General features: G+C 46.3%; 1 protein-coding gene across 4 annotated transcripts; it reads left to right on the plus strand.

The window, feature by feature from the left end:
• Positions 1–244: 244 nt before the first annotated feature.
• Positions 245–12,683, plus strand: SELENOS (selenoprotein S). Of its 4 annotated transcripts, none has more exons than XM_035130467.3 (6): positions 245–337; positions 3,635–3,763; positions 5,254–5,360; positions 7,693–7,782; positions 8,118–8,196; positions 10,722–12,683. In XM_035130467.3, the coding sequence occupies exons 1-6, from the start codon at positions 265–267 to the stop codon at positions 10,805–10,807; spliced, it is 564 nt and encodes a 187-aa protein (XP_034986358.2). In that variant the 5' UTR covers positions 245–264; the 3' UTR covers positions 10,808–12,683. The 4 variants fall into 4 exon arrangements, with proteins under 4 accessions (XP_034986358.2, XP_034986360.2, XP_088513317.1 ...); XM_035130469.3 differs by having other exon boundaries at positions 8,121–8,196; XM_088657191.1 differs by lacking the exon at positions 10,722–12,683 and adding an exon at positions 8,934–10,209.
• Positions 12,684–14,738: the final 2,055 nt, after the last annotated feature.

Below are 14,738 nucleotides of genomic sequence, written 5' to 3' on the forward strand. Positions count from 1 at the left end.
CATCTTAACTTTCGCTCCTCCCCCTTATCCGGATTGGCTGAAGCTCCTCCCTCCTGTCCCCTCCCACTTTCCTCGAGGAGCACCGTTTTTCCCCGCCAGTCTCCTCCTGATTGGCTTAATCTTCTGCACGCCCTCATTGGCTCGGAACTGGAGTTCTGAGGTGCGGTTTTTTCATTGGACAGTTAACGAAAGGGGCGGGGTGATTAAAGCTAACAGGACCCGGATGTTGCCGGGAAGGCGGATCAGTTCCAGGTCTGCTGCGACATGGATTTGGAGGCAGCACAAGAGGAGAAGCCGCCCCTGGAGCGGGAAGGGGTCCAGTTCCTTCAGCAGACAGGTGACGGGGTCTCTGGGGGGAAAGGGAATTAGCATATGGCTTTCTTGAGGCGGAGGGGCCAGGAAGCGGCCCTTGAAGAGCCTCCATTTTCAGGAATAGCCTACCTTAAATCTGTCAGGTGCTCTCTGGGGGCAAAGTAGAGGGGTCGTCGTTGTTTATCGGTGTTAAATCGCCTGCCTGTCGATCTGTAGAGGAGCAGCTGCGTTTTGTGGCGTGTGTTCAAAAGGCAGGTGAATTCACGGGTCTTCTCAATGGCCTAATATTGCAATCTGTCACAGGGTGAGGTCTGTAGCTGCTAGTAGTAGAGCCTCTGCTTCTCAGAAGGTGCCCGCCATCTCCAAAGTAAGGTGAGAGAATTCTGGTCTGAAATCCCAGCGCAGTGAAGACAGGTCTGGATGGGCCAACAATGGCCTGACTTTTTGTAAGGCAGCTTCCTATGCTCCTAAAGCCTATGTCGTGATAAATAAAAACTGGTTTGCAGGCTGGCTTGCTAGAGTGGTCTAAGCGCTCCGTGGAGGTTTGCAAAGGTTTACAATTGTATAGATATGATACAGGAGGGGAAAGGAATGGAGAGAGAGGAGGAAAGCGAGTGAATGCAGGTACAAGTAGAGCAGGCATCCCCAACCTTCGGCCCTCCAGATGTTTTGGACTACAATTCCCATCATCCCTGACCTGTTAGCTAGGGATCATGGGAGTTGTAGGCCAAAAAATCTGGAGGGCCGCAGGTTGGGGATGCCTGAAGTAGAGCAATGCTAATTCCTAATCGCATATGCAGGGGGAGGGATTTAGGATGTGGCAGAAGTCTCCATTGCACCTGCTGGAATCATGGGCAAGCAATATGGCAACCTCCAATATGGATGGTTCTGCTTGGATAAAAGTAAAGGGACTCCTGACCATTAGGTCCAGTCGTGACCGATTCTGGGGTTGCGGCGCTCATCTCACTTTATTGGCTGAGGGAGCCGGCGTACAGCTTCCAGGTCATGTGGCCAGCATGACTAAGCCGCTTCTGGCGAACCAGAGCAGCACACAGAAATGCCGTTTACTTTCCTTGCACTTTGACATGCTTTTGAACTGCTAGGTTGGCAGGAGCAGGGACTGAGCAACGGGAGCTCACCCTGTTGCAGGGATTCGAATCGCTGACCTTTTAATTGGCAAGTCCTAGGCTCTGTGGTTTAACCCACAGCGCCACCTGTGTCCCAACGTGCTAGCTTGGATGTAACGCTGTAAAAAGCACCAAAGTTGTTGCCACTGCCAACACCTCCAAATATAGCAATGCCTCCACCATCTCATTTATCCAAATCCTCACTCGGTCATGAAGCTCACTGGGTGACCTAGGGCCAGACAGTGCCTCTCAGCGTAACCTACCTCACAGGGTTGTTGTAGGGTTTAGATGAGGAGGGGGAGACCCATGTATGCCACCTCGATGAGGAACGGCTTAGGGAGCTGGGTATGTTTAGCCTGGAGAAGAGAAGGTTAAGGGGTGATATGATAACCATGTTCAAATATATAAAAGGATGTCATATAGAGGAGGGAGAAAGGTTGTTTTCTGCTGCTCCAGAGAAGCGGACACGGAGCAACGGATTCAAACTACAAGAAAGAAAATTCCACCTAAACATTAGGAAGAACTTCCTGACAGTAAGAGCTGTTCGGCAGTGGAATTTGCTGCCAAGGAGTGTGGTGGAGTCTCCTTCTTTGGAGGTCTTTAAGCAGAGGCTTGACAGCCATCTGTCAGGAATGCTTTGATGGTGTTTCCTGCTTGGCAGGGGGTTGGACTGGATGGCCCTTGTGGTCTCTTCCAACTCTATGATTCTATGATTCTATGATACATGCAGTATCAAGCAACCTGTAGGTTTTTCTGCCTCTGGGTTGTTGTTTTTTTTTGGTGTACTAAGTATTTGTTTAGTTTATATCTTTGGTTAATGGGATTTTGCGTTCCCAGGCAATCCCCCATCCAGGCTCAGACAAGACCTAGACAAAAGTGCCACATCATGTGTCACATGTACTGTGTGTAATATGGCATTGTACCTATGGCCTACTGTTCAGCCAAGGGTGGCTCTCAAAGTGACATGCAGCAATCTACAAATGGCACCTTACAGTGGCTATGTTTTGTTATGTTTATGATTTAAAGTATTTGCTTTGTTCATATTAAGGGCTGGAGTCAACACTGGGCATGTGGCGTTCTGCTCATGCTGTGGGACTTCCTCTTCCTCTCTTCTCCCAGCATACTTTCAAACTCTGCTCCAGATGTTCCACCATCTCTCTGGGGTAGATTTTGGGGTGGGGAGCAGGGGAAAGCTCCCTTGCGCAAGTGGAAGTCTACTGCGCTAGCAGAACAGCGCTTTGTATCTTGCTTTGTATAGCTGTCTAAAATAATTGACCAGTTTTATTATTTCCCCTGCCTCTCGGATGAGATTTTTGCCTTTAATCTGTTTGATAACTTGCAGTTGCACTCAGATGTTCTAGATCGCTCACATGATAAAGGAGAGCAGGCTAAATTCACCCCATCCTCTACCTGTCAGAGAGAAAACTTTTGGCCTCTAAGGGCCTTTTGTGCTCATGGGGGAACACTGTGCATTTTAGACTCCTGATTTTCTAGCACACTAAATGTTCTTGTGGGGGGAACATGCAGAGCAGGCTCCTCACTTCAGAATCTATCTCCCCAGTTTGTGGATTAGGTGCGTGGAACTAGCATGCTTGTCATCCTCTTTCTAGACTAATTTCTAGCTGCTGTTTTTGTTTCTCTCCCTCTTTTTTTGAGTCCCAGTGAGTAGGGAGTTCATGGTTTGGGTTTTTTGTTTTGTTTATTATGACACTTTGTCGCCAAAATGACAGTTATAAAAAATGACCGAAGAGCTAACTAACTTCTGTATAATAAAATTATTTGTCCCCTTGAGGAAGATGCTTGGAAACTTCTCTAAAGAAGCTCAGGAAACTGTCTCATGAAAGAATATAGTAGGTGTTAATAATAATAATATTATTATTTAATACCCCGCCCATCTGGCTGGGTTTTTCCAGCCACTCTGGGTGGCTTACAGAATATATAAAACATAATAAAGCATCAAACATTAAAAACTTCCCGATACAGGGAAGTTCTCTAACCCCCAGTAACTACAAGAGTACACAAGAGACTGTGCGCCTCTTGAGTGGTTGCTGGACTTCACTTCCCATCCCTAACCAATGGATATGCTGATGGGGATACGGTAGATGAGAGTCCATCAGCATCTTATGGGCATTACGTTGGCTCCTGCTGCCCTTCAGCCAAGCCTAATTATTGAATCTGTTTGTGTTCTCTTCCAGTGGGCTCACTTTTTGCAGACTATGGGTGGTTCATCCTCCTCAGCTCCGTTGTGATCTATCTGCTTATACAAAAGCTCTCGCGAAGCTTTCGAGACAAGAGGCGGCCTCGCTTGGATGCAGCAGCTGTTGGTTTGTATGGGATTGGGAGAGGATGTGTTGTCCTGCACTGCTTTTGCCATATAGAGTGACTTACACACATGCCATAAAGCTGAATCTGTGTGCATAGCCATAGTTTCTCCTCCTGATGATATTCATGAATGAGCTGGGATATAAGGGCTAAGGTATCCTGGACCCTGAATAGCTTGAATCCAGGGTACCTTAAGGACCATTTGAATGAATGATATTCCAGCTCATTACAAAGATCATCCAGAGCAGCACTGTTAGTTGTTCCCGTAACAGAGGCCTGATGGACCACAACGTGAAAGCAGGCATCTACTGCGCCTAGTCTCCCCGGCCTAACAGCTGATATGCAGAGTAGCACAGCAGCTGTTTTCCCGCGTATCTTCCAGCCTCCAGGTGGCCCCAGAGCTTCAATTCTAGTTGTAGATACTTTTGGATACAGTATTTTTGGTAGGGATTGAAGAGAAAGCGGCAGAGAGGGTGTTTTAATGGTGTTTAGAGGGTGCTCCCCACTTTATGCAATTTTGCTTATGCACATGGGGACCCGGAACGTAACCTGGGGAGTCACCTGTATCTTCCTGGCACACCTGGGCCTGGGTGGGTGTTTTGTCCCTTCAGCCAGGTGATGCTTTGGAGGGTCCCCAAACCCTTTGGGGGTTTGCTGTAGGAGGTTTTCAGAAGTGTGCAGAAGCAATGTCCCCGTTAGCAGCTGGCATCTGGTCTCCCTCCAAGCTTTGTTAACAAGACAAACGTCTGAAAGGGCCAGGAGCAACTTTGCAGTTAGTAAATTGTAGATTTTAGTTTGACTATTCAGGTGAACCAGTCGAATAATGTGGAGTGGGTTAACTAATGAATTCTGAACAGTATTGCGGGGGAAGTTAGCTAAGTTGGGTTTGGCTTATATTGGAATGGTTGGATCAATCCATCAACCTCTGGTGGATGATTTCGAAAGATTGGATCCAGCATCACTTTCGCTGTGCATTTTGTGCCAGTATCCATACTCAGCGGAGTTATATCTCAACGCAGCTCCTTCCTTGGAATTGTCTTCAGGGTTGAAGGTACACACAGTAAGCAGTAAACACTCATGGACGCCATAAAAATTCAGTCAAGTGTAGAGGTTTACTTGACAGGCATAAAAGCATATTGATAGCAAATATATACATTCACCACTGCCGTGGTCAAGGCATACTTAGAGTCCAACAAAAGTCTAAGGCTCTCTCTCTCTCTTTCTGCTTCTCTCACCGCAAGCCAGAGACTCACAACAAGTTACACAGAACCATTGTTATCAGTACAGTTCCCACAGAAAACGTCCTTGCATAGACAAAATAATCTCAGCCTTCTGCTGCTTCTTGAAACTTCTCTGTTTCTGGAACAAATGATTCTCTCTCACACACACACAGAGAGAAAACATCCAACAGGAACAAGATGAAAGTAGCTCAAGCCTCTTTGGACTTTTTGTGATCTCAGCTTTTGATAACTCTTTTCTGTGGTTGGTTTAGAACCTGATGCTGTGGTGAGGCGACAGGAAGCTCTGCTCGCAGCCCGTCTGCGCATGCAAGAAGAGTTGAATGAGCAAGCGGAAAAATTCAAAGAAAAACAGAAGAAGGTAATGCTGTTTGAGCCAGGTAGCCTTGCACTCGACAGTCAAACCTATTTTGGGTAAAACTCTGCTGAGTCGTGGGCCTGCTAACTCCTTGCATTCCAGGGAAAATAAGAACCCTCCCTTGAGTTGGCCTTTTGCAGGGATCGGTAACCTAAGGCCCACGGGCTACAAGCGGCCCACAGGGGTCATTTAACCAGCCCATGAGCCACCCCCGAACCGAGCCACCTGCTCAGTGAGTCCCCACGTGCTGCCCTAAACCAACACAGTGCAGTGTGGTGCAGGGACTCGCCTATGCGGCGCCGGAAATTGCGCCTGCATAGACACAGACGCCAGAAATCGTGTCTGTGCAGACACAGGTGTTAGAAATCGTGGGCACATGAACGATCCGGCCCATGGAGGGATCTCCACTGGAGTGAACCGCCCCAGGCAAGGTAAACCTTGCCGACCCCTGGCCTTTTGTGTACTCCCTCCCTCTTATGGGGAAAAAGAACTGGTGAACTGTTTGAGTGCAGTCTCTCGCTGTCCAGCCAAGCTACTTTTGCCTGCCCACCCCTGGCCCAAGAATGAGTGATTCAGGTTATGTGGCCATGGAGAGAACTGCGTTCAAAGGCAGTGGCACTGACCTCACCCGGCATGGTAGGGCAAATGCCATGGGCCCCAAGAAGCCCACTAGAGCGGACATCAGGTTTTGAAATTTAGGGGTGGGGGAGGAAATAATTGTAAGTGTCCGGTGCTGAAAGGAGAAACTCTAGGCTGGGTCCCTGCAGTGGCCACAGTCTCTGTCCCTCTTCCTCTCTGCCCTGGTGCCTCTGGATCCCACCCTTGACTGCATTGGGGGCCAAAGGCATTTGGGGAATGTAGATGGTGGCTGGTGATGCTTTTCCTTTCAAGGCTAAGGGTGTGCTGGCCTTGATGAGTGCATCACTTGTGTGCCTGCGGCTGCTTTGAGGAGCCTGTCTCTCCAAATCATCCCCCAGAAAGCTTACTGGGCCTGGTGGCAATGATCCTGTATAACTTGCTCCCTTTCAAGTGCCCATCCCTGAAAGGAGAACCACTGCGGTGAATGGCTGCAGTGGCATCTCCGTGCCATTTGTGCCTGCTCGTTCCTGCTCCTACTGCCCACGTGGCATTTCTAAGCCTGCTCAAGTGAAGGTGGGACAGTCTGGTTTTGCTCGGTACTTTTCCCCTGTAGCTGAGAGAAGGGACACTCTTGCCACCAGACTGAGGCTATTACTGGATTGAGAGTTCTCCTTTGAATGCAACAGCAGGGGAGTTCCCCGTGTCTTTAAAAGATGTTGACTGGCTTTTTTTTGTCTTTTTAAGGTGTATCATTTTGTAGACCTTGCATATTAGCTATTCAGCCTGTATCTAGGTAACGCCCTGTAAGAATACTTTCTGGAAAGCAAGCTCCGCTGCCATGAAAGCAAAACACTGCATGGCTTCGTCAAACAACTCTGCACCCTCTTAGGTAGCGGATGTTGCAATTAAGCCTTGACTCTCTGGGACCTGGTTGCAGATTTTTCTGTTTCTGTCTGCCTAAACCAGGCTTGCACACCTTCTGACCCAACCAGCTGTTTGTTGTGGCTTCCCAGGTCCCTTATCATCAAGTCTCAGGCTTGCAGTCGAGACAGGAGGCTGATTCAAGGTCTGCCATGGCTGGCGAGCTGCGCTTGCTTTATTTGATAAGGTTTATATGCAGCATGATTAACCGAAAATAAAACTCTTAAGCACTTTGATAGTATAAAATATTCATAAGAATACAGTGATGCATCCACAGACATTAAAAACAAGGTGACAATATACATTTATAGAAATGTAGATCAAATCAATAGTATTAAAAAAAACAAATATACACAATAAGGTTTACATTTCTTGAGTAGGATTGGTTAAATAAAAAAGGGTTGGGGTGTTTTTTTTAGCAGGAATCGAAAACAGTACAGTGAAGACACCGGCCTCTTATCAGTAGGCAGGAAGCTCTAGAGCAGGCATCCCCAAACTTCAGCCCTCCAGATGTTTTGGACTACAATTCCCATCATCCCTGACCACTGGTCCTGTTAGCTAGGGATCATGGGAGTTGTAGGCCAAAACATTTGGAGGGCCGCAGTTTGGGGATGCTTGCTCTAGAGATTAGGTACTGCCACATTCCTTGCAACTGTAGAATGAATGTTATATGGCACTTGTAAAAGTGACAATTCTGCAGATCAAAGCAGTTGAGTTGACACATGGGAGACGCACATTCAGTCGGGTGGCTCACCCTAGTTGGTGCAGGTCTGAAATACATTTTGTAACCAGGTTTTTAAAAATAATCTAAAATAAATCTGTTGTTGCCCCTTAGGCTGAAGAAGAGAAGAGAAGGCAGAAGATTGTCATGTGGGAAAGCATGCAGGAAGGCAAAAGTTATAAGGAGATCCTGAAACAGAATCAGGTTGGTTTGGTCTTTTGGGAAGGGAGGGACAAATATACAGTGGTACCTCGATTTTTGAACATAATCCGTTCTGGAAGACTGTTCGATTTCCAAAACATTTGAAAACCAAGGCTCAAAGGGTGGTTTGCAAATTGAATAGAGAAAATTGAAAAGAAGAAAAAAAAAACTCAGCACAAGCCGTTCGACTTCTGAGGCGCGTTCAAAAACAGAAGCATTTACTTTCAGCGTTCAAAAATCGAAACATTTGACTTCCAAGACGTTCGAAAACCGAGGTAGCACTGCATTCAAAATTGAGAATGAGCTAAAATTGCTGAATTAACTCTTCCTCTAAACAGCAGGAACCTGAGCCTGGACCATCTGCAGCGGCTGCTGTCCCAAAGCCAAAGCCCAACAGGAAACCTTTGCGAGATGCTGGTAAGTTCGAAGTCTGTTTAACAGCAAACAAGTTTATTTCTGTCCTCCTGCCGGGTGCTTCCTGGGACCGGTTCAACATAGTTTCATGCAGCTTAATGGGGAAAGTATCTGCTGATGGGGAGGTCCTGCCTATGTCTATTCCTTGCAGTGTTCACAACGCATTGGAACAAGTTTTGCTTTGTCATAAGAAGAGCCCTACCAGATCAGACTGTTGGGCATCTTGTCCAGCATCCTGTTCTCGCAGTGGTCCACTAGATGACCATAGGAAGCAGGGCCTGAGCAAACAGCACACTCCCCCCCCCCCACTTACGATTCTCTGCAACTGGTATTCAGAGGCAATGCCCAGCTTAATGGACTAACTCAGCATCGGCCAGTTTCCTGTGCCCTGAATCAGCTTTACCAATGGGAATTGTCGTAGACCGTAAGGACATAAATGCACTGCTGGATTTGACCAATGGCTCAGATGCCCATGTGAAGCCCAGATGCAGGACCTGAGTGCAATAACCTTCTCCCCTCTTGTGATTCTCAGCAACTGGTATGCAGAATCATTGCTGCCTCCAACCGGGGAGGTAGAGCATAGTCATCATGGCTAGGAGCCATCGATCGCTTTATTCTCCACAAATTTGTCTAATCCTCTTGTAAACCATCCAAGTTGGCAACCATCACTACATTTCGGGGGGAGCAAATTCAATTGTTTAACTATGCACCTTTTAAAGTACTTTCTTTTGTCTGTCCAGATTTCTAGTCCAGAGGGATGATGATGATGATTTATTTGTAGACTGCCCTCCATCTTATCAACTCATCCCAGGACAGTTTCCAGCATAAAATACAATAAATTCAAGTGCATAGCATTGATTAAAAATAACCAATCAAACAATTAATTAGTTAATGAGAATACTAATTTAGCCTAAACAGAGCCTCACGTGGCTATGCTAGCATTCATACATGTATATACAGTAATACCTCGGGTTACGAACACGATCCGTTCCGGATCGCAGTTCGTAACCCGAAAAGTTCGTAACCCGAACGCGACCCGAAGCGCCATTTTGCGCATGCACAAGCGCAGACCGCACGTGCCGCTTCTGCGCATGCGTGCGCGGTGAAAACACTTCAGGGTTTGCACAGTTCGTAACCCGAATTGTTCGCAAACCAAGGTGGTCGTAACCCGAGGTACGACTGTACAGGCAAACCTGATTCTGTGTTAACAATTACTAATTTGGAGGTCGCCATTATATCTTTTTTTTTAAAGACAACAACCCCACACCTATTTTTATTGATTAAATCAGATTACAAAGCAACATATGCAAACATGAAATGAAATGTATAATTTCAAGAACTAGTCAAAGCATTTGCGCCAGTGTTTCCTTGAGTTAATGGAGGATGGAAACCATGCTCTTTGATTGCAGCATATTGAATGAACATGAACCAATTCATAGAGAACGTGTCTACTGTAGTTTGATTCCTTCTGGCTTCTCCATGAGGGACAGGCTCCAGCTTTGACCATGGCAGTGCTAAACACAAGTCAGCTTCCAATGTTCTTCTTGTAGTGTGTTTGGGTGCAATGAGTAAAGAGGAGATCCCATTTGGGATTTGGCAAAAGGTTTTGTCCCATTTTACTCACGATTTCTGTGATCCAGTTCACACCAGCACTTTTAATTGGTCAAGCTTTTAATTGGTCAATCTTGCTTAATAAGTAGGATTACAGTACATATAGCAATAGCGGACTATCTTTAGGAGGTTTTCACATACTCAGATTAAAACCAGTGCAGATGGGGCGTTGTCCCAAATGTTAACCCATGCAGTAGGAGAGCTCATCTAAATCCTGTTCCCAACAAGTCCTTAAACCATCGTAAGAGCCACCCTTATTTGATTCCAAGATACAGTATATCCAGGATATTATCACTTTGTCATGAGCATATTTTTTTTGGCCCTATCGAAAGTTTCAAAGTGGAATAATGAGTGTTTACTTGAATCTCACTTCAGTCAATGTAATAAAATGAACATAGGCCTGTAGCCTCAAGTGTTGCTATTTTGTCTGTAATGGTGCACCTGTCAATGGAACTGAATTCTCATAAAAATCATGCGTGATATAAAGGGAGACTTTTCCCCACCCCCTAAATTGTTGAAATCTATTGATATGGTACAAAAGTGAGTGGAACATAGTTGTGCCTTGGATCCCGAATGCCTTGGTACTCTTCTGTTTTGGCTCCCGAACGCCGCAAAGACAGAAGTGAGTGTTCCGGTTTGTGAACGTTCTTTGGAACCCGAACGTCCCGACGGGGCTTCCGGGGCTTCCGATTGGCTGCAGGAGCTTCCTGCAGCCAATCAGAAGCCGTGCTTTGGTTTCCGAACGCTTTGGAAGTCAAATGGACTTCCAGAACAGATTCCGAGGCACCACTGTAATTGGTTTCAAAAGTGAGGTTAGAGCCAAATGTCTGGACCACATTTTCAAGTCACTCAAGAGACTGTGCTGTAACTCCCTTTCTTTTCCTTGAAGTCATGCTACGGTTTCTCTCTTATCCCAGGTTACAACCCCCTCTCTGGAGAAGGTGGCGGGACTTGCTCGTGGAGACCAGGGCGCCGTGGGCCTTCCTCGGGTGGATGAGGCTAATTCTGCTGGTGCTGTCCATCGACACCGGCAGGCATTAACTTAACTCCACAACTGTGGCTGTCTATGGGTTGCTTGGCACAGGGACTTTGGGTGGGGGGCTGTTTTTAGCACTGTGAACAGCATCAAATATGTGTGAAATCAAGGGTGGGATTCAGCTACTGAATCCTGTCTGCAGAAGCCCTGAGCAGGTACTTCAGTTTGCACATTGGGGCATTCCTCCCTCTCTTCCCTCTGTGTGCCCCCTGAAATCGGCTTGGGGGGGGGGGGGAGGATCAGGAGAACCGCAGGAACAGCGCATCAGGGGAAGGGGGGGGGTCATTCCATCCAGGAAGCAGAAATGCTTGCGTTGAGTGGAGGAGCGCAACATTGGATTTCCAAAACATTTTAATGTACCCAAGCTGCCCAAAATAAATGGTGAGCGTTGACAAAAAGCGATGCTCGTGGGATGGGGGCGGACAGTTCCTTTCCTTTCCGAGAGGCCTGGTGGCCATGGCTTTGCACTTTAGTCTTTTCTTTTGAGACGCCTTTTCTGTGAAATGGGGATGTTGCCCATTCTGCCTTGCAAGAGGGCTTGTGACTTAACCTTCTGCTGAGAGTGGGTTGGACTCCGCTGGAGAAAAGCCTGTTTTAAAAGGCAGCGTGTGCTAACCCCCCCACCCCCCTTCAAAAGTGAGCTTCAGGCATCAAAACTGGAATTTTCTCAAAGTAGCGGAACAAACTGACATTGGGGAAGTGTGCTGGCAGGTCAGTGCAAGTAATGGTTAGGTAGAACGACACTGCTTTGGGGGCTAGGACCAGGTGGGTTTCCTGGCCACCGTTTCCTAACTGGCTTTTCCACCCAAACTTCCTGCTGGCAAGGTGGTCAGGTTGCATGACTGATGGATTTGTTTTGAGCTTGGCTCTGAGCATTGCTGGGGAACCTGTGGCTTTCAAGATGTTACTGTCCTGCTCCAACCCCCATCAGCCCCCAGCAAAACTCCAGAAAAAGAAATCTTAACATACAGTCAAAGACCTCATAAAGGCACATTAAAATCACACAACTTTTAACATACGCCAAATTAGAATATATGGTGCTTATATAGACCAAGGACAGGAACAAACCACAAATGAAATTAACGAGATGATCTTTTATGGGTCTTTTGCAGTTTAAAAGAGATTCAGCAACAGTTTCCATTATTATTCCAGTAATGGGGCCAAATACAATTCGAATATCATTCCTGGATATTTTTAATAGGATGAGAATAAATAATCTGTTATGATCATCTCTGTCACAGTTGCATACAAAAGCCCCAAGCATGTGTTAATGTTTCTGTTGCTCCATCTCTCCTATGTAAATGAGGAAAGTATTGTGTGAGAAACCAGCCTTCCCAATCCTGATGCACTCCAGGTTTTCTGACTCCAACTCCCATTCAGCCCCAGCCATCACAGCCAATTTTCAGGGCTGATGGGAGTTGTAGTCCAGCAACATCCAGAGGGCCACAGGTCCCCCAACCCTGCATTTGGGAGTTTTCATCGTCCACAGGTGGAAGTTATGGATGCGATTGTCCCTGTACCAAGCAGCCTTGAATGACGCAGTCCTTATAAATGGTGAACGTACCACTGAGGGCTGCTGAAACTAGACAGCAAGTGGAGAGAGTTTTTGCCATTTCCTCTTTTTATGTTCTCAGCTTTGTATGACAAATATATATATATACACTGTAAATAACATTACAGCAATTTCTATAGCTTTTTTCTATAGAGAATGTATTCTAGCTTAATAGATGTGTCTCAAGCAAGTAAATTTGTTGTGTGTGTGGCTTGTTCTGAAGATCTTCCTTCCCCGCCCCTCCCTCCCCGCTCAAAATATTGTTAATTAATAAATATTATTTATATAGTGCTAGCAGCATACATGAGTCTTTGCAGAGAAGCATATGGGAGGGGAGGAAACATACCCAGAACAAAGCAGGTCTGGTCTTGCTAAGAGAGCTTAGCTTGCAATCTAAAATTTTGCTGGAGAGGAGGATATTTGCATATGTTTGAAATACTTTTATTTCTCCTTTTTGTCAAAGAAGGAGTCCAAAGAGGCTTGCAAGCAGTGCAGAAATACTGTCATGTAAATAAAACAATTGGAAACGAAACATGAAGCTAGGGCTGTAGTCCTTGTACATGGGGGACAGCCATGTTGGCTGGATTACCAATTCCAATCAGCCCTAACCATTGGCCTTGAAAGCCAGGGTTGGTGGGTCTTGGAGTCCACAACGTGAGGAGGAAATCACGTTGGCTACTCCTGCTATACACACTTAACTTGGGAGTAAGCCCCGTTGAGTGTTTGCATCTAAGCAGGTGCAGGTAGGATTGCCCTGTTAAGTACAGCAGACTAAAACGAGCCGTGGGAAGAGCTCACGAGAAACGTATCTTCAGCAACAGTCCCCAAGTCTGCCACGGATGTGATCCTCTCAAAAGCAAGTGACATTCATCTCAATGGAACTTATTCAGAGAATCAAGAGAACTCTGGTGTTGGAAGAGACACCAAGGGTCGCCTAGTCCCAACCCCCTGCAACGCAGCTCTTCCCAACAGAAAGCTCTGCCCCTAATATTTACTCTGAATCTCCCTCTTTGTAATTTGAATCCCATCAGTTTGGGTGCTAACCTCTGGAGCTGCAGAAAGGTGAGTAGAGGATCGCAGCCCTGCTGTGGCTGTGCATGCTAACACACATTTCCACGGGTGAAGACGGTTGCAAAAGGCTCTTGCTGCTGATAGAAAAACGTCTCTCAAGCCAAACCTCGACCAAAGCTCCTTCCTGGAAGGCGGATTTAATTAACATGGAAAGAATTTTATCCTACACTTAACTGCTCTGCAAAGGAGCCTTTATTTATTAAAGTTAGGGCCCAGGTGACATGTTTTTTTAAAACACAGGAAGGATGTTTTTTTTGGTGGGATCCTTTTTTTATGCCAGGTTTGTTGTTTAGTCGTTTAGTCGTGTCCGACTCTTCGTGACCCCATGGACCATAGCACGCCAGGCACTCCTGTCTTGCACTGCCTCCCGTAGTTTGGTCAAACTCATGTTCGTAGCTTCGAGAACACTGTCCAACCATCTCGTCCTCTGTCGTCCCCTTCTCCTAGTGCCCTCAATCTTTCCCAACATCAGAGTCTTTTCCAAGGATTCTTCTCTTCTCATGAGGTGGCCAAAGTATTGGAGCCTCAGCTTCACGATCTGTCCTTCCAGGGAGCACTCAGGGCTGATTTCCTTAAGAATTGATAGGTTTGATCTTCTAGCAGTCCATGGGACTCTCAAGAGTCTCCTCCAGCACCATAATTCAAAAGCATCAATTCTTCGGCGATCAGCCTTCTTTATGGTCCAGCTCTCACTTCCATACATCACTACTGGGAAAACCATAGCTTTAACTATACGGACCTTTGTAGGCAAGGTGATGTCTCTGCTTTTTAAGATGCTGTCTAGGTTTGTCATTGCTTTTCTCCCAAGAAGCAGGCGTCTTTTAATTTCGTGACTGCTGTCACCATCTGCAGTGATCAAGGAGCCCAAGAAAGTAAAATCTCTCACTGCCTCCATTTCTTCCCCTTCTATTTGCCAGGAGGTGATGGGACCAGTGGCCATGATCTTGGTTTTTTTGATGTTGAGCTTCAGACCATATTTTGCGCTCTCCTCTTTCACCCTCATTAAAAGGTTCTTTAATTCCTCCTCACTTTCTGCCATCAAGGTTGTGTCATCTGCATATCTGAGGTTGTTGATATTTCTTCCGGCAATCTTAATTCCTGCTTGGGATTCATCTAGTCCAGCCTTTCGCATGATGAATTCTGCATATAAGTTAAATAAGCAGGGAGACAATATACAACCTTGTCGTACTCCTTTCCCAATTTTGAACCAATCAGTTGTTCCATATCCAGTTCTAACTGTAGCTTCTTGTCCCACATAGAGATTTCTCAGGAGAC

Source organism: Zootoca vivipara, chromosome 13 (assembly GCF_965207765.1).
Source record: "Zootoca vivipara chromosome 13, rZooViv2.hap1.1, whole genome shotgun sequence".
NCBI lineage: Eukaryota > Metazoa > Chordata > Lepidosauria > Squamata > Lacertidae > Zootoca > Zootoca vivipara.

Excerpts from the sequence above, each read along its gene's own strand:
- SELENOS (XM_088657191.1), top strand. The coding sequence starts at position 265 with ATGGATTTGGAGGCAGCACAAGAGGAGAAGCCGCCCCTGGAGCGGGAA. Across the intron at positions 338-3,634 it reads CCAGTTCCTTCAGCAGACAG|TGGGCTCACTTTTTGCAGAC; the intron begins GTGACGGGGTCT and ends GTTCTCTTCCAG. Across the intron at positions 5,361-7,692 it reads TCAAAGAAAAACAGAAGAAG|GCTGAAGAAGAGAAGAGAAG; the intron begins GTAATGCTGTTT and ends GTTGCCCCTTAG.